We start from the raw sequence: 27603 nt of genomic DNA, 5'->3' as shown, positions 1-27603 counted from the left end.
AGCTTACAGCAAGAACAAACAATTTTGAAGATACAAGTGCAGACAAACTAAAGGATTAGAACTGATACCACACAACTGCAATGCATGTCTGAACTTTGCTGCATAGTTGGAATGGATAGCTCACAGGCTCATAGATGAAACCATATGTAGAGTTTGCTAGTATTTTTTTTTTTTGATCTGTTGTCTGCTAGTATTTTTTTTTTTGAGACTTGCCATTGCCAACTTGCTAAATTTTTTTCTAATGCTAGAATGGCAAGCATTAGTCCACCTTCTGTCAACAATGAGAACTATGATCCTAAGGTAGACAAAGCAAGAAAGGCCAACTCAAATGATCCAGGCTGGAAGTATGGATATTGGGCAAACCTTCAGAAGCTAGATAAGGTGACATGTACTCTTTGTGACACTGAGGTTTCTGGAGGGATAAAAAGGTTGAAGCAGCATCTGGCAAGTGGATATGGAGATGCAAAAATGTGTCCTAAGACCACCACTGCCATTAGGAAGGAGATGAGAGATTACTTGGAATCCAATAAGAGGAGGATGCTATTGTTCAACGAAGAGGATGATGAGCCACCCGAGGAACCAACAGATGTGGTGGTGGTAGATGCAGTAGCAGCCCCAGCAGCTAGAGTTGAATCTGTTCAAGCTGAAGACAGTGCACCTGTAGAATTCCAAGCTTCCAAGATGCAGCCAAGTTCAGGGACTGCAGCTAAACAAAGGCATGCAAATTATTTATTCAAGGCTACTGCAGCAAGCAATACAAAGGCAAAGCCGAAGGTTAACAAGTCAATTGTTGAGATGCTTCGAAAAACACCTAAAGAACTTGTTGATGAAAGGTGTAAAGGATGTTCTCAGCCAACAATTCCAGCCAAGATAAGGACCAAAGAGGAGAAGCACTATGTGGATCAACAGTGGGCCTTGTGGTTCTATGAGTGTGGTGTGCCATTTAATGCAGTAGCAGCAAGACAGTTTGAGATTGCAGTTGAGGCAACTGCACAATTTGGTTCAGGTTACAAGCCTCCTACTCCCTATATGTTAGGTGAACCATTGTTTAAGGATGCTGTGAAATTGACCAGTTCTATGAGGGAGGAACATGAGCAGGCCTGGAAGATGTATGGTTGCACACTTATGTCAGACGGCTGGACTGATAAGAGAGGCCGCCATTTGATCAACTTCCTTATGAACAGCCCTGCAGGGACTTATTTCTTGGAGTCTGATGATGCATCAAGTGAGGTACATGATGCATTTATGCTTGCTGATTTATTGGAGGCAAAGATTGAGGAGATTGGGGAAGACAAGGTGGTTCAAGTTATCACTGATAATGGGGCTAATTACAAGGCAGCTGGTAGAATTCTAATGGAAAGGATTTCTACGCTGTATTGGAGCCCATGTGCTGCACACTGCTTGGATCTTATGCTGGAAGAGATAGGGACCTTGAAGGAATTTAAGAAGCCCATTGCAAGAGCCAACGTGTCACAACTTTCATCTATAGGCATGGGAGAATTCTTGGTTTGATGAGAGAAAAGACAGGGGCTGATCTTGTGAGACCTGCAGCCACTCGATTTGCCACCTCTTTCCTCACTTTAAAAAGTTTGCACAAGCACAGAGATGCTTTGAAGGCTTTATTTGTTAGTGAAGAATGGTTGGGGAACAAATTGGCAAAAACTGCAGCCGGTCAAGAAGTGCACAACACTGTGCTCTCTATGGAATTTTGGAATTCAGTTAAAGATTGCCTTAGAGCTTCAGCACCTCTGCTTATTGTTCTTAGGGTGGTTGATGGTGATGAGAGGCCTGCAATGCCAGAGGTTGCAGCACTAATGAATCATGCAAAAGAGAAGATCAAGCTCAGCTTTGTTACTGAAAACAAGAAAACCTTGCTCAAGAATATCATTAAGATCATTGAGAAGCGTTGGGTCACACAAATGGACCATCCTTTGTATGGGGCTGCACTGTATTTGAACCTAGGAAGATTGCATTCTCTCATACAAGCTAATGATGATGCAACTGTTGGACAGTTAAGAGGCTGTTTTCTTGATATGCTTGGAAGAATGGTGGAGGATGAAGAAATTAGAAGCAAGATTGATGCTCAATCCTTGGACTATGAAGGCCTTAGAGGAGATGCATTCTCAAACAAAATAGCCAAGCAAAACCTACAGAATTTGAACCCTCGTACATGCTGTTTTTCTTATAATTTCAGCAAGTTTTAGTATGTGCAATTTAATTACAGCAAGTAGCCAAGTATATTTCATCTCAAAATGCTAATATATGTTTGTATTTGGCAATATAGTTGATTGGTGGCGTTCATATGGTGGCCGTGCTATTGAGCTTCAAAGGTTTGCTAGACGCATTGTTAGTCTTTGTGCTTCATCCTCTGGTTGTGAGAGAAACTGGAGTACATTTGAGTTTGTGAGTATTGCCAACTTCACTAGTCACTGTTTTCTTCTAATTGATTTGTGCTCAGCTAGCCAATTAATGACACATTTATTTGTTGTTTTCCCATTCTTCTTTTGTAGATGCATACAAAGAAAAGAAATAGGTTGTTGCATAAGCAATTAAATGACATTGTGTTTGTTTCCTACAACCGGAAGATGAAGACCAGGATTCAGTTAAGGCGTGAGAAAAAGGGGAAAAAATTTATCCTTTGGTCATTGAGGAGTTTGATTGGGACAATGAGTGGGCTAACTCCTCCTATGTTCATCCTCAAGGTGCCCGTGAGTGTGACAATGGTGACAATGGTAATGGCCTTACATGGGAACTTGTGGATGAAGCTATTGGTGCATCAAGCTCGCTGCGAGGCTGCAATCTTCTAAGGAATGCCAGCAGCAAGCGTGCAAGAAATGGACAGTCAAGGTTGGCTAAACTTGAAGAAGACTTAGGTTTGGCCAATGAAGAAGAGGAAGAGGAAGATCCACATGACGATGTTGATGTGAGTGATTGTGAGCAGGATCCCAATGGCTCCAACGGTGGCGGTGAAAACATGGAGGGTCCAAACATCCTTGATGAGTTTGATGACGGATATTGAATGTTGAGAGTTGGCTGCTAGCAGCATATGGCTAGCAGATTTCAGATCTGCACTAGTTATATTTGTGAACTACTTGTAATGTGGCTAACTATGCCACTAAGACTCTTATCTATATTTCTGGAATGTTTGTAATGTGGCTAACTATGCCACTAAGACTCTTATCTGAGTTTATGGGCTGATCAGCTGATGTAATGATGACATATTGATATTTGCTTGTGTCTTTTGTTGCTAAATTTCCTTGCTGTTGCTAAATTCCTTATTGTATATGCAGCTTGCTGTTTGGGAGAAGAAAAGAGAGTTCAGATCATCAAAAGGTATTTCACTATCCATATTTAATCTGATTACAAAGTATTTCTGTTACATAATTATATTAATGAGTCACACATGTTGAAATTTGTTAGGGGTTGTATGGCACATGGAAGAAGGCAACTGGAAACAGGAGGATCACTGCTACATGGGCTCCAGAATTGGCAGCAAAAAGGTATGTATAAGTGTATGTTTGTGTTGTCCTATGGAAGGTTAGAGTATGTGTATGGCATCGCCTCGCCCAGCGCCTAACTCGCCTAGGCGTATGGAAGGGGGTCGAGCGCCGCACCTCGCCTTACCGCCTTAAAAACTATGCTCACTACTCGAGCTCATGGAGGTGAACTTACTACTGCCTTGTCAATGAAGATGGCTATGTGTTGTGTTGTTGTGCCCGTGTGAGACTATTTGAGTACTAGTGTATATTTATAGACCTATCGACATGGTTTTTGTTAACTTGCTGTAGTGGACATTCATACATGCCAAATGCCCTATGAAGATAAGGATGCCCACAAAAATACTAATCGACCCTGGTAACAAACTTGCTTTGTTCAATAGTTAGCTAGCCCCAATAAGGATCCTATCGTAATCTAGTTGTCAAGAGCTTTCCATGTCATGAACATTTGTCAATAGTTAGCTAGCTTTGTTACCACATGATCACAAAGGTACAACAACTACATAGATGATTATGGCACACAAAAATATAGCAATAGCAACATATCCATCTCTCTCATTCTCTCTCATCCTCGAAGAAGAAACCTGTTGGATCCCACTGCCTACAAAAGCTCAAGCATACATGTTGTGATACGATACTACAAACATAGATCATCATATAATTGATGTGCTTATCTATCCTGGATATGCACACACATAATTTTGTACTAGATTACACTCTTTAACACTAGATAAGACAACGGCATACTAATAGCATTCAGATTAAGTGTTGTATGTGTCTAAATGTGCAATCAGATCAAGTGTTGTACATATCTAATAGTAGAGTTCATGTGCATTCTCGAATGATCAAAGAGCTCATGTGAATTATGTAAAGATCAAAGAGATCATGTGTTGTACATGCCCATATCAAATGCACAAAAGTAACAATAGGAGGTAATATACAAACACATAATAATAACAATAAGAAGGCAATATCTAAATTGGTCAACAGTCAACACTACTACATATTCATGCATTATATAAGTACACTTTAGAATCAATGGAATTCGTTCTATTGGATCACACTCTCTTCCTCTTTCATGGTATTAGAGCAGCGATATTAATTCTTGCACTTGTTACTGAAGACTCATTGTACACATCAATATCTGTTAGCAAATCCGGTAGATTAGGCTCTAACTGAATGTGTGTGCATGTTTGTTCTATATGCACACTTGAGAATCAATGTAATTTCATTGTGTTGGCTTTCACTCTCTTCCTCTTTGAGTAGGAAGAGCGGAGAAGATGAAGAGTCCAGTCCTCAACATGCTATTTATAGAGTAGAACTGAACTCTCGCAGGAGCAGTGGCACTATATAGCTTGTTTAGATTTTGACTGGCACCTAGATTTCCTTTTGGTGAATTGGTAGAGGAAAAGGGCATAGAAACTTGAGATGGAGAGGTGTGGGCACCCAGTTTCATTACAGCCCAACCGAGAAACCCTGATGGTTAATCATGGTATGAGGAGGAATACATATGCATGCTGGATGGGGCTTGGTATCTAGAAATAGACTCCTCACGCCTTGTAAAAAGGAACAGAGGGAGTAGCATGTAAGCAAACCTACCATTTAAACCCTGATGACATAGTCAAAGTTGCAAGTGAAGTTTCTCAGCTTTGAGTGAGCACGCAGGGTCACCACTTGAGAAGTGCTCCTTCAAAACATCCGCCAGCAGTGTCTAGACACACCTTGGAAAGCACCCCCACTATCCTAGCACAACCAGAATTTTAGACTTCTCCTAGTGTGGTGGGTTTCTCCTAGTGTTTTAGCATTCAAATTTTAGTATAAATTTTCCCTACTAAATGCCTCCTAGTGAGATTCTCATGTGCTATGACTAGTGGTAGTGTTTTATTACTACTTAAAACACTAGGAGGAGTCCACCATTTTGGTAGTGTAGAGTTTGCCTATAAAAGGATCACTCCCAAGCACAATCACAAGGAGGTGGCCACACAGACAAGATGGAAACATACTAGCCCGAGTCCCTTCTTGCACCTCAGGCATGCCTCCTTCCACCCCCCCCCCCCCCCATGTACATGTTTCCAAGGCTCACAAATCACACATAGCACAATGCACATCAGCCATGCACATGCTTCTAGAAGGCACAACAGGTCCTCATCGCCATCTTGCTGAATGCAAAGCAATATGACTAGTAAAGCAATCAGCATCCTAAACAGTTGTAACAAGGGAAAAGAAAAAATATTTCCATTCTAGTGAAATATGGATAAACTGTCTAGGAAACTAACAAAGATTCATGCACTATGACCTTGTAAGCAGCATCTAGTGCTCCATGGTTGGGAGGTTTTGCTTGGAAGAGTTCATCAATTCAATCAGGGCATGTTCTTCATCAATTCAATCAGGGCCTATTCTCACCAAAATCCACAACTGAGCTATCATGAAGGACTCACCAAAAAGTCTCAACCAAGAACCCACCAATAATTTATCAAAAAAATGTTACCAAGAGCCTTGAACCTCCATGAAGAACTGATATTATACAATTTGGGATTTATTAGATGATGAAGCAACTTGCTGCATAGGGCAAAACTTGGGCATACAAGCATAGAACCTGGGTAGCATGAAACTCACCTAAGTCCCCTACAACAAAAACAAACAAAAAACTCACCTAAGTCTGGCGTCAATGCAGCGATTTTCTTGGTAGAGGATATGGCCACGTTGTGCAACCATGGCGACTTGGCAGTGTGGCACCACTGGTGTCATGGGTGGTGGAGCAGGTGGTGTGGGTGGCAAACCGCACGCATCAATAGATCGATGCAAGAGTGCATGGGACGGCCGGTGGGGCACTGATAGAAGAGGATGCGTCGAACGGTGAGGGGAGGAGACAGGGTGGGGAATGAGCACATGCTCAAACGAGTAGAAAGAATTAGACAGTTAACCATGGTTACCTCATCAAAAATATGTTTGCATCTGTGAGGCTCAAATCATCATAGACGTATATTAAAACTCGCATCTCTAATGAGGTTATCGAATTCACACATCTATATTGTGATCTCATCAGAGATGGGTATCGACAATCATGCCTCTAATGAGTTTGTCGTCCTGGATCACACATCTATGATGGGGATCACATCAAAGATGCCTCTTGTTGAAATGTTTCTGTGATGGGACCTCTCATCAGGGGCGTGGATAGATGAGATGGCTCTCTCTGATCAGTGCTATTCTCGGGCATGTCTACATGAGTAGCATTACCAAAGATGCTTTTGGTTTACCCACATCTCTAATTTGACATCAGCGACATGTTTTGTTCTAGTGTCTCTACTATAGGCATCTTTTTTGTGCTATTTTGGCAAAGTGATGATCGCATATATCATTGTTTATTTATTATATATTCCATTAGGATTACATTTTTCATGATAGCCATACATGGAATTTCTTGGTCCTCCTTTTGATGATGATGTAGCTAATAAGCTAAGCCAATCGATAACAACCAAGAAAGGTAGGATTTATTAACCAAGATACATAAACTTAGGCTTTCATTTGTTTATTTGGTAAATCATCCAAAGAAGGCATGCACTATATCAACCAACTATCGGAGTTTGGGCAACAATATCAACAAAGATGCGAACGCGATCAAGGCAAAAGTCCTGGGTCACAATCGAGCCAACAGGCAGAATTTCAATGTGGGTGTTGGGCATGTCTTTAAGAATTATCTCTGTCACCTCCTTGATGGACATGCCCACCACCTCGGGCCATGATGTCTTGTTCTTGCCACCGGTAGCACCCATGACAATGGAACTCATCTTCGATGATGGATTATATTTTCAGTCAATCTGCATGCACAAATATATGGACATATAGAAGGAGGGGAATCAGCTTAGCAAGAGAAGTAGACATCATCATTGATCAGGAATGTATACAAACTACTTGAGCTCACCAAGGTGAACTTACTTCTTGTCAATTAAATGGCTGTGTTGTGTTGTTGTGGATGTGTGAGGCTAGTGGAGTAGTAGTGTATATTTATAGACCCATCCAACCGGCTAGAGGAGAGGGCAATGGTCATATCAACAAGGTTTTCGTTAACTTTCTGCTTTGGCCTTTCACATATGCCAAATGCCATATGAAGATAAGGATGTACAAAAGGACTAGTCAGCCCCGGTAATTTGCTAGTTAGCGAATCTTGATGAGGATCCTATTGTCATCTAGTTGCCACAAGGTTTCCATGTCACCATTTGTCATTAGTTAGCTATTGCTTTATTCCCACATGAGCACAAAGGTAGAAGAACCATATATGCATGATTATGGCACATATATACCAACCTCTCTCTCTCTCTCATCCTCCGAGAAGAAACCTGCTGGAATTTCACTGCCTTCAATAACGCACGCATACACAGGGTGATACAATACTACAAACATATCATCACAAATGTGATGTATGTGCTTATCTATCTAGCTTGGATATGCACACACATCATTCTATCCCACCCTTTAACTAGGGATGAATATTTCACGATATCCGTCCGTACCGAATGGTAACAATGAAAATGGATCCTTCTTTAGTGAGATTATATGATCAAATGTCTAAACCAAAATATGTCATTGCTATGGGAGCTTGTAGTATTATGGGGGGGAATGTTCAGTATAGATTCATATAGTACTGTTCTAGGAGTCGATAAGTGAAAGTTTCTAGTCTAGTTTTCCCTAAGTCCATCGGTTGAGATCCGCAATCGGGAGATTTATACCATATCTGTTGAAGTCTTCAAACCAGACTTTGTTGATCTTCAGAAATAAATCAATCTTTCTCTCTGAGATCTGAATCTGAGTTCTAACTTGTGTTTGGATTTGGTTTTTCCTTCTCTGGCTCCCCTAGATTTTGTGTTCCTATGGTTTTGGAGATGGTTTGAGGGCTTGGATACATGCAAGGACCCTAGATGAACATATCGGCCAAGTGAATTGGACAGATTCATCATGAGCACAAAAATCCACCCTTGAGAGAAAGTTTGAGAAAACCCTCATTTGATGGTTCATTTTTAGATCCTATTTGATTATGTGATCACCGGTCATGATCTTCGGTGGAAAGCTTCTAGATACCAAAGGGAATCCCTGTGCTAAGTTTGGAATTTTTCTTATACCATTTGGATAGAATTTGTTGCGGATTCTTTGGGAAAATTTTTGTTGTGTTGTGCAACGATTTCGGAGGGTCCTGTATTGCTTCCCATGCAGAATTTTTTGGGTGGGAATCTCATACCGGAGGGTCCGGTATTGGACCCCGAGGAAGTCCAGTTTTCTTAGCATTTTGTGAGTTTTTCTCTGTTTCTTCCCCCTCTTGCTTCTAGTTTTTTCCGCTGTGTTTCTAGGATACTCTTGAGTACATCTAGCCACCGGTTGGCGTATGTGTACTCCTCGAAGTGTTTTTTGGTCTCGGTGAGTGCTTCGGGTTCGAAATTAGGACAATGGTCTAAATCAGAAGAAAATTGGATTGGGCTCCTATTCACCCCCCCCCCTTCTGGTCATCACTTTGCTTAGTCCTTCAGCTAGTTTCTTCTTCCCTTTCTTATTTGGCCATGTTGTATTTTTTGCCCATTCTCTCAGAAAATGTCAGAAATATTTGATTTTATTTTGCCATTTTTCCATGGCATTGAGTCCTTTGGTTTCTCCTCATTGACACGCATTAGCAACCAAAACATATAGACCATCTCTTATGAGACAAACTCATTCAAATTTCAAAAGAGGTTATTGTCTGTGAAGATCTTAGATCTTAGTAGTGTCATGGTGATGGCAATGCAAGTGGACACTGGTGTTAATGGTGCAGATAAAGTTAATTTGGATGATGATTCAGCGTCATATACCTTGGATAGATATTGATCCATCATGTATCCTATGTGTATTTGCATGGCCAACTTCATGTGAATATATGAATGTGAAATGAACATACACATGTTTCTAAGCTAGCCAAAAAATTCCTACACCAGAAAGGACACCACATCCATTTACTTTGTTTGTAGATGGTGATCATTCCTCAAAAGAAAAGTATATGCATGCAAGCTATCATGGGCACACAGTAACAACAAAAGGAGAGCATGACAAGGCTATCAACAACCTTGTTCAATCACACAGACATGCATCACACATCAATCGCGAAAATAGCATGACGAGATAGGCATGCCTTTAGGACTATAACGCATCCACCTAAAAAAGTGATGCTTATCTCAAACAGAAATGTAAATGGAGATTTCACATAGGCTCATATTAACTAGATTACATTGAGCTCTGTTACCAAATGGAACATCACACACACACACACACCAATAGTTCATGAAAAGCATAAGGCCAGTGTGCATGAGCTCACCTTATAACAAAGAACAACAATTCACTACTACGTTGATAGATAAAATTGGGTGTGCCTATCTAGGGGTGTAGACAGTCTCACTTTAAAACAAAGTTTGATCCATCAAGTTAACATATTTTTATTTCCAATTTTCAAGGTTGGTTTTGAAATCAAAATTGAATAGATGTGGGTTGTAGAGTTGCATTTGCATGTGTTGGGCATTTTCTTTGTTATGATAAGTTAGGGAGATGGGTCACCATTGACATGGACATGGACATAAACATAGTATATACATGCATCTAAATTATTGTTTATTATTATTCCATCAAGATTATTCAGGATAGCCATACATGGGCTATATATCTAGATCTTCCTTTTTCTGATCTTCAAGCACAACCAAGAAAGACTGGATTTATTAACTAGGAAATAAAAGGTAGCTTCTTTATTTGGTAGATCCAGCAGGTAGAGGCTGGACTGTATCAGCCAACCATCGGGGTCTGAGCAACGGTGTTGACGAAGATGCGGACACGGTTGGGGTGGAAGTCATGAGTCATAGGCGAGCTAAGAGCTAGCACTTCAATTTCAGCATTAGGCATGTCTTTTAGAATGCTTGGGACTGCCTGTGTGATGGACAGGCCTACAAACTCGGGCCAACATGTTTTCTTCTGAGTTTCCTCAAAAAAACATGTTTTCTTCTAGTCGCTGGTCATATCCATGATGGAGCTCACCTATGGATTACTCAGTCGATCTGCATGCACAGATAAATATGAATAGAATCTGGAACAATATAGAAATCAGTAAGCTGGAGATCAAATGATCAATCATGGACACTAGCTCGTGCTGACCTATGGAAACTTACTTGTCTATGGAACTGGTGACTATGAGTTGTGTACATATGAAGCTGGTGCAGTAGTACGGTGTATTTATCGACCCACCAGAGTGTGTTCAGTGTTCGTTAACTTGCTATAGTCGCCTTTCACATACGACAATTGCCCTGTCAAGATAACCATGCACACAAAAAATGAATAAGCTCTGGTTGTCCTTACCACCATTGTTGTCATCAGATTTTTAAGAGCTTTACACATGGCAACATATATAGCTCAAAAGTTTTGTTAATGACAAATGCGCATAAGGCATAGAAAGCCCGTGGATAATCATGACACGCACACATAGTAACATATCATTTATCTCATAACTGCTGCCTTCAATAGCTCACACACGGTGTAACACTACAAAAAGCCATCCCATATACGACGATGTTTATCTTCAATAAAACAGCAAAGCACATGTACGCACACATCATTGTGACCTAGATTGCACACACGCCTTAATCTATACCTAATATTAAAGAGATGAAATTTCTGCCATCTCTAATTTTTCATCCAACATAATCATATAGATATAGAGAAGAAAAAAGTTTTCAGAATTCTACTTCAAAACCAATTATTAATCAAAATACAACATAAATGGTACAGAGCCCATATAGGACTATGGTCCTTGTTCAAATAGGACTACGTACAGCAATTCTGCCACTATATAATCGAAAATAGTACTTCCCTAGAGTGCATAAACCACCAGAGTCAAAAAAGCAAGCATTTAGACATCCAAACATAGCGCGCTTCTAATTTCTATGGTTTCTTCCATTCCGCTTGTTTTACTTCCCCAATTGCACTCATGCCTTTCATGTCTTGTATGTGATCTGAACTCATGACCTATACTCATATGAGTTAGGAGATTTCTCCCATGCAACATCCATCAAAACTTAAACAACTCTTCTTTAAACCACCTCTAAGCCCCAATACACTTCTATACTTGCAAGGAACCCAGGTCTGTGCTAAAGGAAGCTTGTGCTCTTCACACACTATAGTCAGGATCTCTAGTATTTCAACTAGAGCAACTTGAAGGCCATCAATACATATTTGAAAAAACAAGACGGCGAACAAAAATATAAGCCACCCAGAACATAGACAGAAATAATCTTCTTGTCCAAACCATAACACAATGAGTGAAGGCTCACTAGACATTTGGATGGTCCAATGAGTCTGCTTCCAATATGTATTGGGTCATGTCATGCGTATTTCGTCAGTGATCCTGCTCATGACCCGTACTCATATGAGTTAAAACAACTCACATCTAGTGATGATATGGAGTCTGATTCCTATATGTATTGGGTCTCATTGCAATGCATGTGCATGTTTGCTAGTATAATAAAAACATGGCACACATACCAAATAGTAAAGGAAAGTTGATATTGTTGACTTCAGGCTCAGGGTAACTCCAAATGGAGGTTACTATAGTGTTTGTAATCCAATCACTACTACAGAACCGCCTAGTATTACTAGTTGTTCTAGACCAACCATCACAATCAAAAATTGGTCCCGAGAATGACAGTCATAGCTCTCATTGTTGGGTTCTAAACCGGTAGTGTCAGATGCTGCCACTGTAGGTTTAATCAACTGGCAGTGAGAAATTGTTGGTGCTATTTATTGATATCTTTTTGCTTTACTTTTAACTATTATGTACTACTATTTTACAAGATTAATGCAACTTAGTGCTCATGCTTACCACATAGCACATCTTGTGTTTTCAGAGCTTGTTGCCAAATTGCAAGAAAACGAGCATATTTTGGCACTTTTTGTGCACAAGCTTGGAGCAATCCTTTAGAGTCCAAGATAGGCTTTAGGGAACTATGAAGAGAAAAGCAAGACTTGGATAACATGGAGCACCAGTAGTCCTCAATGTTGCATGGCACCAAACCCACACCGCATGATGCTAAGAACCAAAAGACCACTGTGGGCCTAAGACACAACACTTACTTCATTCGATAATGATTATGGATACATACTGGTAAAAGAGAAGCATACGCGCATTCAAGGTCTACCCCTAGAAGGAGAGATAGGGGGGAAGAAGGGTGAGATCCTTAGACCGCCCCCGAACCACCTCTAGGGTTTGGCGACGGAGTCATGATGGATGCACATTACAAGCTTGGCTATGACGCCCAATGAATGGTCATGATGGACTTGACTACTAGTGTAATGACTGAATGGTCCAAGAGAGGGTGAATTGGGCTCTAAAAAGTTCAGGTGGCAACCATAGCCGGTGTAACTTAATTTAAACCCCCTTGAACGGTGGCATCTAAGTTTGCTACAAAAGCACACTAGTGCGTCCTTAGGGCCATGAGGCTAAACTAGTCCTTAGCAAGGTTCACACTAATCGTATTATCCTCACAAGCAATTGTATATAAAACCTATGTTGAGCACTCTACCATATGATCCTAGTTGCCATCCATCATAAGAACTTGCACACAACAAACTAATAAGCAAGAGCTTAAACAACATGTGAAGTAAGAACAAGAGAAATGGAAAGAGACAATAGAATTTTTCTATGGTATGGAGTTGTTGCCACAACCAACTAATCCACATTGGAGAACCAGGAGCCACCAATACTTGGTTTGCTCTTCTCCATTCTAGAATGGTGGGTTTCAAACCACATACACCGTACCTTTTGGAGCCTCCTCAACAAGAACTCCATTAAGGAGGGTCACCAAGTCTTTCACCAAGATATATCTAGGTGATGGCAATCACCAAAAGCAACAAGTCTTTAGTTTTAACTCAAAAAACCCAACCATGAACACCAGTAGCACTCAAGGCTAACTTTCAATCTTCACTTCTCAGTTTGGATGGCATTCCAATAGCTTCACACTCCTTTATGGGGTGGAAGAGAAGCTTCAAATGGGGCAGGGATTGCACATATATAGAGGGTGAAGGGCTGCTAGACATTGGAAAAAGCTGGTAGACGCAGACACCACCAGATGATCCACCAACCACCACTGCCTTCACCAAATCATATGGTGCTATTGATCTAACCTAAAATTCTAATGGCTAGAAAGTATTATACCAAAATATTCTCCCACTAGATGATATGGCGTAGTAGTGAGACTTAACCAACTTATCATAAAGTCAAGCTTGGCCCAGTAGATGGTCCATCGAGGAGTCATGAAGTATCTACTCGATCACACAGTGCACTCCAGTAAGCTGACCAACTTTTGTCACCATCAAGTTGGGCCTCACCGAACGATCGGCTAGGGGTTGCACATATTGGATAGAGATGTTTGATTTCCTATAATAAATAGGGTAGGTTAGGTAACTACCAAAGGGTTAAGGGAAAGATAAGGAAGTCCTCATGACTGAGTGGAGATACTCGGGAAAACATGTGAGAGATATGATAGGTTAAAGGATCAAAGGATCCACGTGTGGACAACGAAGAGTTGGATAGGGAGCTTGGTGGGGGGCTCGACTTAACCATGAAGGAAGGGAGGATCAGTGAGCCACTACCTTGGGCTTTCACCCCCACAAATCATAATGGTCGAACCACAATCTATAGGATCAATAGAATCACTAACGAAACCACTGATTTACAAAAACATAGGATGGAAACCGTATAAATTATAGGTTATTCCACTCAGCTTGAAATGCGGATCTCAAAATCATATAGCATTTGAGACGATAGTGAAAAGGGTAGTTTGTAAACTAGAATATGTAATGGTGCATGACTTTCCAATTAAAAATAGTTATTCCGGTTGTAATAACAAACAAAAATGAGAATAAGTTCATGTGGAGATCTATATGAATAGAGTAAAGAGATGATAATACAACCCAAACATGGGAAAATCCTACTATGGTAAGAACAATTTCAAGCTATATATGTCAAGGATCAGAAGTTGATGAAACAGAAGCGGCAGTAAAGTAAAGCATAAATTGATGATAGAAACCAAGACACGCAATTGTGCAGACCACCCCACTTATTTAGTTTATAGGAAAGTAACACACATCCATACAGAAGATATGTATCGGCAGGAATGATTTTCTTAGCATCATACATTTATTGTTCAGCTCTATAGCAAAGCTAGCTAGCCCACATGGGGCAGGTAGATGATAGTGTCGAGAAAGATGAGAACGCGGTTGGGGCGGAAGTCGTCTGTGGTCACCGGCAAGCCGACTGGTAGAAAGACAATATCAGCATCAGGTTTGTCCCTAAGGATGACCATCATGGCATCTTCCATTGTAAACCCAATAATGTTAGGCCATGACCACACGCCACCAGTGCTCTGAACCCCCATCGTGGAGCTCATATTCAGTCAATAGCTATCAAATCAATCAATAACGTTGTTATTAACTAAAACTAAAGTAGGTAGCATGAATTGAAGGTACATCACATAAACAAGCTATGTTATATAAGATTCATAGATCATTAAGAGAAGAGAATTAGCATCTATACAATTGCAGATAACTGCAAACTAGTCAAAGGAAAGCTAATTTACCACAAGAAGATAGCGGTTTATGACCTGTTTCTAAAGAAACTTGATTGCTATGTATGAGTTGTGTTGTGGTTCTAGCAATGCGAGTGGACAACGGTTTTTATAGAGTGGAGAAGGTTTGGATGAGGATTCAGGGTCATCCACCCTGGAAAGCCATCAATCCGTCGTGTATCCTACGTGCGTCCACATGATCTAGCTTCACATGAATAATGATGCAAATGAACAAGCTACCAAATTCCGATACCAAAAAAAGATGCCACGTCTATTTAATATGTTTACATATGGTGGTAAGTCCTCAAAAGGAAGAGAAACATGTTGATGGTGCAATAAGAAGCATATGCACACAAGGTAGCTGATACATGTCCATAGCACACAATAAAAACAAGAGAGAGTACAAAGCTGTCAATGGATTTATTTGATTATGTGTGCGCACTCAGGGCACAACAACTACAAGGAAGATCTGGATAGAAAGAAATTAATTTTTCTCACCTATAGATTATCGACTTAACAAAGGAGGTATAGCCATTTTAGGAATCAAGCCTATCATGATCCTTTCACGTAATTATTTTTATGCTTGGGAAATTGATCTCCCTTGTTTATCATTGTCACACAATGGTCGTAAACTCTACATGCTTCTCCTTTTATTTTTATATGTCTCAGCAGTTCTCTATTTTCTGGTTCAGACAAAATAGGAGGTGGGTTTGGTACAAGGATGTAAAAGGCCAAAGGTTGTACAACAATAACAAGGGAAAGGGAAAAAGGAAATAGAAATAGGAAAGTCCAACATGTAAAGAAAAACCAGTGCAAAATGATACACTAATGCGCTGCAAGATGTCTGGCCCATAAGAGGCACCATGCTTGTGCCTCCTCTATTTAATCTTGTGTTGGAAAGTCCCATTGACGTCTTTATTTCTAGAGTTCCATGGCATGAGTAGGATTATAGACCATAGACCCCTCTTCAGCACCCCTAGTGCTGCAACTAAAGATAGCATGTCCATTCATGGAGAAACTTAGTGATTGTCCTGTTGTCCTAGGTGACATGTGGGTGGCCAATCCTAGATGAAGTTGAGCCCCAAACATGTGTGTCATGGACTGGGGTTCTATGTGACCTTGTGGGCCGAGACCAGGCTACCTAAGTGGGCTGGATTGAAGGACTCCAGCTACTAAAGCAAGGAGGACACTCAGAGAGGGCATCAACAAAGAATAGTACCTTCGTCTACCTCCTGTCTGAGAGTTCCCCTATAGTTCCTCTTGCTATCTTTCTTGATTCCTTGCTCTTCCCAATCTAGATCCCCTCTGATTCTTCCCAATTTGTATCAAGTACTCTTGTACTTGTGATTTAGTAGTGTAGGTTCGTAACAATTGGTATCCAGAGCCTTGGATTTGGGGAACCATAATTTTTCCCCAATTCGATTGCGCCCATGGTTTCCTAGTGTCCACACCATCTTTCATCGCCGTTGATTCACTGGCGGCAAGCATCGATTCCCTCTCTCAGAAGATGGTGAACTTGATGCACATGATGGAGGTGAAGTTGCGGGGATTAGCCATGCCCCTACGATCGTCGTGACTTTGGTTTCATCATTACCGTCGGTTGTCATCGAGTACTTCGTTGAAGTACTCTGACCCAACAATGGAACCGACTCCAGCTACATCGTCCATGCCTGTAGTGACCTCGAGCATGTCCACGATATTCCTCTTTGACGTACCTATCAGATTCAATTCCGCTGCGAGCAATACGGTATCCACTACTTCGCTAGAGTACAATGGCTCTGTGACGACCACGACCCTTCACAGACGTGGACCACCTCCATGGTGACCACCTTTACCTCGCCTCTAGCCATCACCGCGCTCACCATTACCTTCTAGGTTCCGAGGCCGCCATACCTTGCTCCGATGAAGAAGATCACCAGGACGGCGATAAGGGAGCCGCACACCAGCATGACTGTCTTCGGGTTTGTGGGTGCTACACTGGAGGCATGTACCACTACCGCAGCAAGGCAGGTTTGCATGTGAGCTCGTGCAACACCTTTCACGACTTGCCGACCGGGTGCGCCTGTTCGTCGACTTTACCATTCGCACCACCGCGCTCGTCTTCGTCCATGACCATGAGGATCTAGAGCACCTCGCCCTCGCTTTCTGTCAGGATGCCTCATCTAAGCCAGCCCAAGTCGGCCCAGCAGCCAAGGAGGAGCAAACAGGCCCGTCGCAAGAACTCCAAGATCCACGGCCCGCAGTGGGCTTGTATCCAGTGCGCCCCAGCTGTAGGAGAGTAGAAAGGGAGAGGCAGAGCACAGGAGAGGGCATCATCGATATTCTTGTAACCTAAACCTGTTCACGCTTGTATCCAGGGCCTCGTCGGCCCGAGAACACTGTGCTTCTTCCTCGCGTCCGGTCTCGTCGATCGGGTCGCTAACACTTTCATCGGGATGTGCTCGTCTCCATCGACACCGCCTTGGATATAGAGCACTTCGCCCTCGAGTTCCTCCACTTTATTGTAGTTTGCGCTACGAACTGACGAAGGGGCAGCAGGACTTATGCTGGCGACCGTATACCCTGCCTGGGCCTTGCTTATATACCTGATCGAGTGGAAGTGGATAGTAGAGTCAAGTGATGGTATTTATTGTTTCAAATAAAAAGTGATGGTATTTATTTGTCTAGTCCAGTGAGTGCTCGAGGGAGGCCTCTTGCCGCTCTGCCCTCAGGCTGTCGACTGTCGTATCTCGTTGACTCTCGTATGTGATGTGTGCCGTGCCGTGCAGAGCCGCAGCCGCCCGAAAACCGAGGGTCAGCGGCACCGACACTCCGGCAGATCGCGCCTCACTCGTCCGCGGTGGTCGGCGGCGTCGCAGCCTCACATGTCGCAAGTCATGATCGTTTCGCCATCAACTAATTGGCTGCAGAAACCGGAAGTCCGCAACACTAGTTGGCCCAAATAGAAGCCCAACTACAATAACGATTCGTTTAGACTCCATCACATCCTCTTCCTCCAGCAGTCCAAGTCCAAGTGACCAAGAAAGAAAGAAAAAAACTCAAGATTCAGCCATGGCGGATCCCGATCTCTGACGAACTGCCAGCGATTTCCTGAGGGTCATATCGGATCCTCCGCCCCTGAACACAATCGAGCACTCCTGCAACAACCGTCCAGATTGACCATAACAGATAGCAACAACCGTCCAGATTGACCATGACAGATAGCAACATGTGTTTGGGTTCATAGAATGTGTGCACGCGTTATAGACATCTACGTTTACCGTGTAATTTAAAAAAAAATGATAGCGCAACAACAGGACATGTACCATCCCAATCTCCCTTGAAACTTCAAACAAACAAAAGAACAACGGCAGCATCAAAGATTGCAACATTGCCCAAAAAAAAATGTCAACAAATCACCACACCAGCAACAAGGGAAAAAAAACTGTTATCGGGGGTGAAAATTTGAGATTAAAACATTCAGGCATCAGGGACCTGAATTACATTAGACTCAACCATTAGCACAAGAAATGAACAAAGTCACATTACATACCAAACAGTTCAGGAAAGCTGATACTAATAACTTCAGCTTAACTGTAAAAACGAACGCTAGTGCGCCTCAGCTTTATGTTACAACAAAGGCCAGAAAACAGGAAGCCAGAGCAGCTATACCAAGAGATGAAACAGGGTGCTGATGGCCTCAGCTTTTTTTCTTTTTAGACAGCTAACAGCTTACTTTCTCCTCACTCTAAGAGCTAAGTTTAATTTGTACAGCAGCAGAGTAACTGACATGCTTCTCACTCCTTCCATCTTCCTCTTTACAGCAGCCTTCGGATCGATCGGACTCGCACGCATCACTCCTCCCTTGATTCTGCCGCATCACTTCTGCTACAGAATTAATGTACACTCTTCCGCGCAAACATACAGTATTTATTTTCCGGCGAGGCCAAAAGGGGCCTTCATATAAGGTTTTAGTAAAGAAAAAAAGGTGAGTGCAAACCTAGCAACTGTTAGCTGTACAACTAGAGAGTTTGCCCTTCAGGCAGCGGTGCATGCTGGTTGAAGCCCAAGGCGCTTCTCTGTGAGCACAACGACACACACATCAAACATCATTATTAGCCCCTAAACACAGACAGGCACACAATGTCAAGTCCTGGAGCCATAAAAGAAGATAGAACATGTATATATACCTCCAGCAGCAACAAGCTTCTCTACACGGGCTACTATGTGTTTCCCGTAAGTGTACTTCTTGAGGGTGTTCAGGTGTGTCTTTATCCTTGTTAGGATCATCTCTCTCTGCTGATCGTCACAAGTTTCTAACACCTTCTGCACCACGTAGTTTGCAAACTGGTCTTTCATCATTACCTAGCGCAACCACAATGCAACCCATATTTTATCAGTAAAGATCTCAAGACACATTGAGTGAACAAGCATTTGGCCAGTTGTGCTTAAAAAGTTTTAAAGAAAAAGAAAAGATCGAAAGATCACCATACCTCAAGAGGTTCGCTTTCACTGGTGGATCCAAGCATCTCACCAATCAGAACCTGACGCTCTACAGGATTTCCAAAGGCTAAGCACTTCTCGATAACATTTGAGGCAAACTTTTGCTGGCTCATTTGCACAATTTGGCCAATTAGCTTCTCAATAATAGCCGATCTCTCATGGGGTTTGCCATGTTCCAGAACATGCTGTAGAGTTCAGCAAGTCACTAGTAAGAAAATATCGAGAAACTAAACACCTAGACAAACAAATCAAAAGGTCCCAAAGATCCCATAAAACCTGCCCACACTGTAAGTGCAACAGTTGACTCTGAATCAATGCCAAATCCTAAAGCAAGATTATGTGCACTGCTTACAGCAGGGGGAAAATAACCCATTGGAATGTCTCCAGTCAAGCATTTCAAATTTTGGTAACAAAATCATTATGCTTACATTATTGCCCCTACAAAATAACATCCATACAATTATCCCCAGAAGTACATACATAATCACAATTTACAAAAGGGCAGACCCAGTGCCGGAGGCTCCCACATGAGTGGGGTCTGGGGAAGGGAAAAACCAAGGCAAGCCTTCCCCCCGTAAAATCTGTGGAGAGGCTGCTTCGAACCCGTGACCTGGTGACTCAGTGAGACAGCTCTCACCACTGCACCAGGCCTGCCCTTCATAATCACAATTTACAAACAAAAATAAATGTTAAAGACTACCTATCTCCAAGACATTATTTACTTGTAACCTGCGGAGAGTAATAACTAGTAGCAACATATCACTCACCACAAAAATACACCAAGTTCCCTACATATTAACTAGAGAAAACATAAAAGGAAACCACCTAGGGCATGTGAACAAGACTTCTGAGCAATGGAATGTCAACATTGAGTTCACAAAACTCAATTTGTGTCCAACCTAAGTGTTCAAATGTTTGTAGAGAAATAGTGGCAAGTAACATGCAATGTCGTAGTTTACATTAATTGACTAACAGCTAAATTACAGAAGCACTTCAATTTAGCAATATCAAGGGTATACTAGAATAAAGGTTGCTTGCACCACGAAATCATACACGAGAAGACATATTTGCTACTCCCTCTGTCCTTGAAAGAATCAATTTCTAGCCCACAAATTTGTCTCCAAAAGAATCGATTTCTGGAGGTGAAGGTCCACCGATCCACATTAATCTCTCTCGTAGTCTAGGTTGCATTTAACACAACCTCTCTCTCTTGCGCTGCTATTGGATACTCCAATCGACACTACTTAATTAGGCTTCTCGATAACTGGAGAGTTATTAAGGTTCAGCAGTTTAATGAGGGGCAACATGGTCTTTTATCTTCTTTGCTAATCTGTCCTAAAGTTGCTAGGAATTCATTCTTTCAGGGACAGAGGGAGTAGTCTCTTCAGGAAGAGATTGCAAGCTCTAATATGCAATTTATAAACCAGGTGTCACGGCGGTCCTGCAAGGTGCGGAAAATGAGAGTGCGCTATGATAGGGGCAGACCCAGTGGGCTACAAGGGGATGGTGTGGCATACCCAAAGCCCGGCCTAACAAGTTCCACGTGTATCTGACTCCCATTACTGACCAATAAGGTGACTGGGTGCTGCCGCACTGGAGCCCCAAGTGGTAAAGCCGAGGACCGCCTGTGGTGACCTCTGCAACTCTGTCATCGCACCACACCTTTTGAATTACCAGCACCCACTTCTCCTTTGGCCTCCTCTTTGCCTATTCAACCAAACCCTAAAGTCTCGCCTGGTTTGAGTTAGGCCATTTAGCAGTGGTAGGTCAGGCTGCCAGGCATCAGCGCCTCGCCTCTATTGTTGCTTCCTGCTCCACGCAGCAGCACGACACATGGCCACATGGGAGAGGCAGCAGTACTGCAGAACCAAGTCTGAACTCCCCAAGGCCAAGGCCAATGTGTGTTACAGACTTACTGTGACAGTAGTTACTAACTATATCAATTGATCCTCAAATTAGTTCAATTGATTGATATAGCCCGTAGATGTAGGAAGTAGTAATTAAGGATTTATTTGTTGATTATTCATGCATTGTGTACTTAATTGTTGAATTTAAGACATATTATGTTATTTAGTACTTGTATACCGAATTACAAGACACATTTTATGGTTGTTTACCAAATTGCTAAATAGATTTTACCAAATTACATGTGAAAATTTTGGTCTGGCATACCCCATGGCAAAATCCTGGGTCCACCACTGCCTATGGTGTGGGCTGGAGCAGTGTGGCTCCTAGAAGTTGCTCTTAAGGTTGGTTGCCCTGGACATGTAACTCTGTGTACAGGTTGTGTCCACAATCTTCACATGTGGCAAGCCAAATAGTTTTTTTGCACGTGTTGGGGTGGGTTGAGAGTGAGTTGTGTGTTACAACAAAATAACCTAACGCTGATACAAAATAAGTCTACTTATATTTCATTGAAGGAGGGAAGGGGGTCCATGATCCACATTTCAGTATTGAATGATACTAGTTATCAAGCAAACAACATACTAGGATCAACATAATAGCATAGAGATGTTACTGCACAACACAATCCACCAACACAAAACCAGGTAGGCAGGTACAGGCATGTATCTCTTTCAAAATTGAACATGGCACTGACCTGAACAACATAGTTGCCATACTGGTCCTGAGCTAGCAAGCAAACAGACTGGAGAATCTCATCCATCATTATTTGCTGTGTCTTAGGATCATCACAATGTTCTAGAACCCTCTGTGGCAATTTGTGATATAATAATAATATAAGTTATAGTATTACAATAGGTAAGCCTCGAAATGGATGAGAATGAAGCATTTAATTAGCATACCTGAATAACTCGACAACCATATGGATGAGTGGATAGCATTACAACTTGACCATAGAATGTCAAGACAATAAACTCGATAGCATGCTGAGGAATGCACTCTATGCATTTCTGTATAACATGGTTCCCATTTTGATCACGTACACAGCGCATGACATGGCCCTCCAATTCCGCAACCATTTTAGTCTGCAGATCCAAATCAACAACTTCTATAGCCTGCACATATATCATCAATAGCGTCAAACAAAATATCACTTGCTACAACATTTCAGCCAATTATGTAATTTCTAGAGGTGCAAGGGTTAAATAATTGTATAAGCACATATAAAAAGTATGCAATTAAGGCTGCAAACAATTATCCAACATAAACTTCTCATATAGGAGAAAACTATGGGCCAACAGTATATCAAATCTGTAAGCCGGTGACTGATCACTCAGAAGCAATAGTATGAATTATTATGCAAGGTAAAATTATTGGAGCCATCAGCACGCTTGCAAGTTAAAAAAAAACAAAGCTCTACTTATTGAATAGACATGAAAACTAAAAATATATATTTGTATTTGTTGAGGAGATATTTCAATTGACAAGCACCTTCTGTATAACCCGGCACCCATACATCTGAAGACTAAGAGCAAGGACACGTCCAATAAGCTGACCAGCCAATTCCTTTATCTGGGCAGTGCTTCCATGCTCAAAAAACTGAGAAAAAACGGAGCATTGAGTTAAGAAAAGGTATAAGACAGCTACAACCACAAACAGATATCTGAGCAGCACTTCCATACTCCTACCTTTTGAACAACATAATTTCCAAATACATCAGTCATCAATGTGAGAGCTTGAGGCATGATTTCTGAAAAAACCATTTCCTTTTCTTCAGTACTGGCTGTCTCTAGCTTCTGTTGTATGAACCGACTCCCATATTGATCAGCACTACAGAATATTCAAAAATTAGTAGGGTAATTTGCATGTTACAACATTATCAAGATTATAGAAAAATGTCATGAAAGAAGTGTACCTAAACTCAACAACATGGCCAGCTATTTCCGAGAACTCATATGATTTACTTTTGTTGCTCTTGAACTCCTCTAGAAGCGAGGGCATCAAATTGGCATCCATCTTTCCACCCATGCCTGAATTCCATGAACCAAAGGAATTACCAAAGTTTCTCATGCCTGATGGAAAGCGCATGTTGCGCTCACCATGCCTAAGTGGACTGCCTGGAGCAATAGGTGAAGAGGGAAGAACAGGACTTGTCAATGGACTTCCAGCATATCCAAGGTTAAATCCAAGATTGCCATAGTAACCATATTGCTTTTGTGACTGGAGTAAAGGGCCAAGGTTAGCTTTCTGAGTACCAAGTAAGTCCATGTAAGAATTTCCCAGATGGCCCCTGTCCATTAGAGGGTCATCACAGGTAGCTGCAAGTTGAGCAAGGTACTGGATATACGCTGGATCAATAGAGGTCTGAAGAGAAGATGATGCAGTTGGACTTCCAATTCCATTATAGTTTAGCATGTTAGACATACCAGCTAAATTTTGTCGAGAAGATACAGTCCCTCCAGGGGATCTAGAACCAATCCTAGGGGAAGCAAAGCCAGATCCAAGAGACAAACTGTCAAAAGATGTGAAACTGCCAGCATTAATCTGGTCCCTCATCGTAGATGAATTGGCCAAATTGGCAGAATATCCATCAGGTAACTTAGATTGCCCGTGCTCAGGACGTCTCATGTAGTGCTGCTGATTGCCATTTGTCTGGTCACCCTGTCGATCAAAAAGGAACATCTGCACATTATCGACATCCTGATAGAGCTGAGACTGGTCCATAGTCTGCCCACTCATTGCCCTAGATGATAAGTTCATCCCAGATAAAGCAGCCACCAGATCATCAGATTCACCAATTGCGGATGAACTACGACGGAAAGAAGAGGAACCACCATTGATCTTCTTGTCAGTGTTACCAACTTTCACACCAATTGGAGGCAGGGATGGACTAGGGGCCCTCCTCACAAGCTCAGGATTAGGAGATGCACTCCTAGAAAGAGATGACCCTAAAATAGAAGCAAATGTATTTGATGGCAGATCATTGTTCTGAATTTCATCCAAGTTCCTTAAACTATTGCTAGAGTGCAGGCCTCCAATAGTTCCAGGTCCACGATTTAGACCATACTGTATTCCAGAAGAACCTAGTAAGTCATTACTATTGTGGCTGGCAGTCTGCCTATCCATATCACGTTGATACGAGTCCTCCTGCACCATTTACAACAAGTACAAGTCCGATGTTAGATCAAACAAAACAGAAGGAATGAACAGCAGTCCAGGAAAAAAAGGAATATTAAAAATGCTAGTGCTTAATGCAGGATTTCAAGAATTTTACAATACAAAATCATCAATAAATAAAGATCGGCAAAGGGAACCACAAAATTTAGAAGATTCTCTTTATGCACTTATGCAGAATATGCTCACTGATGCACAGATGTGTTGAAACGGATAGGTTACAGCAACAGGTAACAATGTCATAGAGGTGCATCCAAGCATTTTGCAAGTGAAAATATGGAACAATGTTTGTCGTGATCCATTAGACATTTCTCAAAACCAGAAAGCATGAACTGCTCCGGAAATAGATTAGTTTATCCCATCATAAATGGAACAATGTTTGTCGTGATCCATTAGACATTTCTCAAAACCAGAAAGCATGAACTGCTCCGGAACTAGATTAGTTTATTCCATCATAACGTTTATTCCATCATAAATGGAATAATATTTGTCGTGATTCATTAGACAGTTCTCAAAACCAGCAAGCATGAACTGCTCCAGAACTAGATTAGTTTACTCCATCATAACGTTTATTCCACAGTAAATGGAACAATGTTTGTCGTGATTCATTAGACAGTTCTGAAAACCAGAAACATGAACTGCTCCAGAACTAGATTGGTTTATTCAATCGTAACGTTTATTCCATCATAAATGGAACAATGTTTGTCGTGATCCAGTAGACATTTCTCAAAACATCACTAGTAACGGTTTAACATCACAATCAGGAAAGTCAGCTGAAAATACTACCTAGGCCTCCAAAGTCAAATAGGGTAAGAAGGCGTTTTTTTCCCGTTACTTACGTTACCTATCTTCATGTAAATAAATTTCTCTACGTATCCATATCCATGAAGAAGCACGACTCCAACAAACCAACAGATCACATAACTGCAAGACAAAGACATCACACAGGTCTAAGGTGCAATCACGCATTCATACTGCACAGAGTGCGCACAACGACCGGATACCTAATATATGTCAAACATAGCAAATCTAAGATACTTCAGCGCTAGATATATAGATACTCCACTAGAAGTGGATTGAACTCAGACTTATCACTCATCAGTCAAAAACAGGAGCAACTAGTACAAGGTCAAAGGCTTTCTCAAAAGGCATATATTAGCACAGAACGAAGATAAACATAAGAAGTAAGGGGAGAAAGATTCGATCTTTCCACCTGAAAGACGGTGGAGAAGCTCCTCTGGCGACCAAGATCGATCCCGGGCAAGCCGACCGTCCCTTCGGCAGCCGGCGCCTGCTGCTGCTGCCTCCTGCCGTCCCCGATCCCGCCGAAGCCCGCAGAGGAGCGGAGGCGGTGGTGCGAGGAGCGCCAGTCCTCCTTGGAGAGGAGCGGCGGCGGGAGGCGCGGGTTCAGGTGCGCATTGGAGTAGTAATAGCTCTGATACGCCGGGTCGGAGCGCAGTTCATCGTCCACCAGCAGGCCGCCGCCGCCGGCGGCGCCAAGGGCGCCCTCGACGGTGGGCGGCGCGGAGCCGCTGCGGAAGACCTCGAAGTCGCCGCGGTCGGCATCCGCGGCCCCGAACGCCGCCTCGCCGCCACGCGCCGCCATCTCGGTCACCATCGCGCGCGTGGGTAGCAGTAGCAAAACAAAAAGGCAAATGAAAAAAGGCTAGATCTTTAAGTCCACCACGCTAGAACCCCGCCATTACCGCGCTCCGGCGGCCGGAAGCACGGAGCTGAATCTTTCAGCGGAAGGTTATCCCGGAATGAGACGAGGCGGCGGCTGGAACCGAGTTCGGCTGCTCAGAGCGGGCGAATCGGGGGGACGGCGTCCATCTGCGGGGGTTGAGCGGCGTCCGAATTCGGCGGATTTGGGATGGATTGGATTGGAGCTCCACTCCACCTCCGAGTAGTGGGGGTGTGAGCAGTGGCGTGCTGGGGTAGTGGGGGGAAGAGTGTAGAGAGTAGAGACTGGAGAAGAAATCAGTCAGAGGCCAGTTGCGGCTCGGTTAAGTACAATGGCCGGAGCGAGGACCGCCGTTGGATCTGGGGGTGGACGGCCCAGATCTTCCCGAGGGCTTTGGGTCCTCTAGGGTTTTGTTGTCTCACGGCACAGTCATCGCTGCTCTAGAGAGAGATTGAGAGATGACAAAGCCATTTTTGTTGTTTACTAGTACTTGTTTAGAATTTAGAAATGGAAACTTGGTGATGGTAGCAGTACTAGTACAAGCTAGGGTGTTTGTAGAAATGCATATGATATGATGCTTCCTGCCTTGGTGATTGAATGAAAGAGCAATTTTTTTGGGGAGCGGTCAGTTTCCGTTATCCAAACCAAAAGTGCAATCTGGCTTGCTTTTCTTTTTCTTCGTTCAGTGACGTAGATTCTTCTTCCTTTTTTCCGTGCAGAGGATTATTACAGGATGCAATGCAGAGATCTGTCCTGAGATAAGACTCGCAGCATGTTCGTTTCGGTTTATTTACTCATACCTAGCTTATAATCCACGACTTAAATAGTGTTTTTTTCTCACACTAAACTAGTCAGCAGTGCTTTTAGTCATGGCTTATAAGCCAATTCAGCCGAAGCGAACAGGCCGTTGACTTGTGTGCTCTGGGCACCGCACAGGATTATATTGTGGCCCCGTTCGCTTCGCTAAAAAAACAAACCGAAATATTATTCCGACTGATTTATTATGAGAAAAAACATTATTTCGGTTGAAAAAACAAGCTAAAAAAATAAAAAAAACGGATTATAAGATAAACGAACCAGACCAGTGTGAGCACGAAAGATCAGAAATACAGTAACTCTGAAGGGATCCCACGAATCTTGACTTACCTGGTACCCTTTGTAACACAGATTTACTTTTTCCTGAATTTATGTGCATTTCTTGTAAAATTGTACTATTTTCTTTCTAAAAAATCACAATCTAAAG

General features: G+C 42.3%; 3 protein-coding genes across 4 annotated transcripts; 2 read left to right on the top strand and 1 right to left on the bottom strand.

Annotated features, from left to right (window-relative positions):
• The first annotated feature begins 249 nt into the window (after positions 1-249).
• LOC136515174 (uncharacterized) lies at positions 250-1512 on the top strand. The gene has a single exon (XM_066508845.1). It carries the CDS (start codon positions 250-252, stop codon positions 1510-1512), a length of 1263 nt encoding a protein of 420 aa, XP_066364942.1.
• A 188-nt stretch (positions 1513-1700) lies between these two features.
• On the top strand, positions 1701-9347 carry LOC136515173 (uncharacterized). Its single transcript, XM_066508843.1, has 7 exons — positions 1701-2166; positions 2285-2403; positions 2511-2610; positions 2703-2923; positions 3291-3333; positions 3421-3500; positions 9213-9347. Exons 1-7 carry the CDS (start codon positions 1701-1703, stop codon positions 9345-9347), a joined length of 1164 nt encoding a protein of 387 aa, XP_066364940.1.
• A 9214-nt stretch (positions 9348-18561) lies between these two features.
• On the bottom strand, positions 18562-26635 carry LOC136516339 (pumilio homolog 1-like). Of its 2 annotated transcripts, XM_066509708.1 has the most exons (10): positions 25890-26635; positions 23418-24649; positions 23191-23332; positions 22994-23101; positions 22405-22617; positions 22200-22310; positions 19591-19785; positions 19288-19462; positions 19098-19176; positions 18562-18982 (listed from the first exon to the last, which is right to left on the bottom strand). In XM_066509708.1, the coding sequence occupies exons 1-9, from the start codon at positions 26292-26294 to the stop codon at positions 19136-19138; spliced, it is 2622 nt and encodes an 873-aa protein (XP_066365805.1). In that variant the 5' UTR covers positions 26295-26635; the 3' UTR covers positions 18562-18982; positions 19098-19135. The 2 variants fall into 2 exon arrangements, with proteins under 2 accessions (XP_066365805.1, XP_066365804.1); XM_066509707.1 differs by having other exon boundaries at positions 18562-19176.
• Between the last annotated feature and the right edge of the window lie 968 nt (positions 26636-27603).

This window comes from Miscanthus floridulus, chromosome 17 (assembly GCF_019320115.1).
Source record: "Miscanthus floridulus cultivar M001 chromosome 17, ASM1932011v1, whole genome shotgun sequence".
Lineage (NCBI taxonomy): Eukaryota > Viridiplantae > Streptophyta > Magnoliopsida > Poales > Poaceae > Miscanthus > Miscanthus floridulus.
Note: the sequence above shows the minus strand (reverse complement) of the source record. Positions and strands in the feature narration are given on the sequence as shown.

What these genes read in the sequence shown, in the direction of transcription:
- LOC136515174 (XM_066508845.1), top strand. Translation starts at nt 250, where the DNA reads ATGGCAAGCATTAGTCCACCTTCTGTCAACAATGAGAACTATGATCCT.
- LOC136515173 (XM_066508843.1), top strand. Translation starts at nt 1,701, where the DNA reads ATGGAATTTTGGAATTCAGTTAAAGATTGCCTTAGAGCTTCAGCACCT. An exon ending in CCTACAGAATTTGAACCCTC is followed by an intron (nt 2,167 to 2,284) that starts GTACATGCTGTT and finishes TTGGCAATATAG; the next exon opens with TTGATTGGTGGCGTTCATAT. An exon ending in CCAGAATTGGCAGCAAAAAG is followed by an intron (nt 3,501 to 9,212) that starts GTATGTATAAGT and finishes AAATTTCAAAAG; the next exon opens with AGGTTATTGTCTGTGAAGAT.
- LOC136516339 (XM_066509707.1), bottom strand. Translation starts at nt 26,294, where the DNA reads ATGGTGACCGAGATGGCGGCGCGTGGCGGCGAGGCGGCGTTCGGGGCC. An exon ending in GCTTCTCCACCGTCTTTCAG is followed by an intron (nt 24,650 to 25,889) that starts GTGGAAAGATCG and finishes TAAATGGTGCAG; the next exon opens with GAGGACTCGTATCAACGTGA. An exon ending in GAAGCTTGTTGCTGCTGGAG is followed by an intron (nt 19,177 to 19,287) that starts GTATATATACAT and finishes TTGTGCTCACAG; the next exon opens with AGAAGCGCCTTGGGCTTCAA.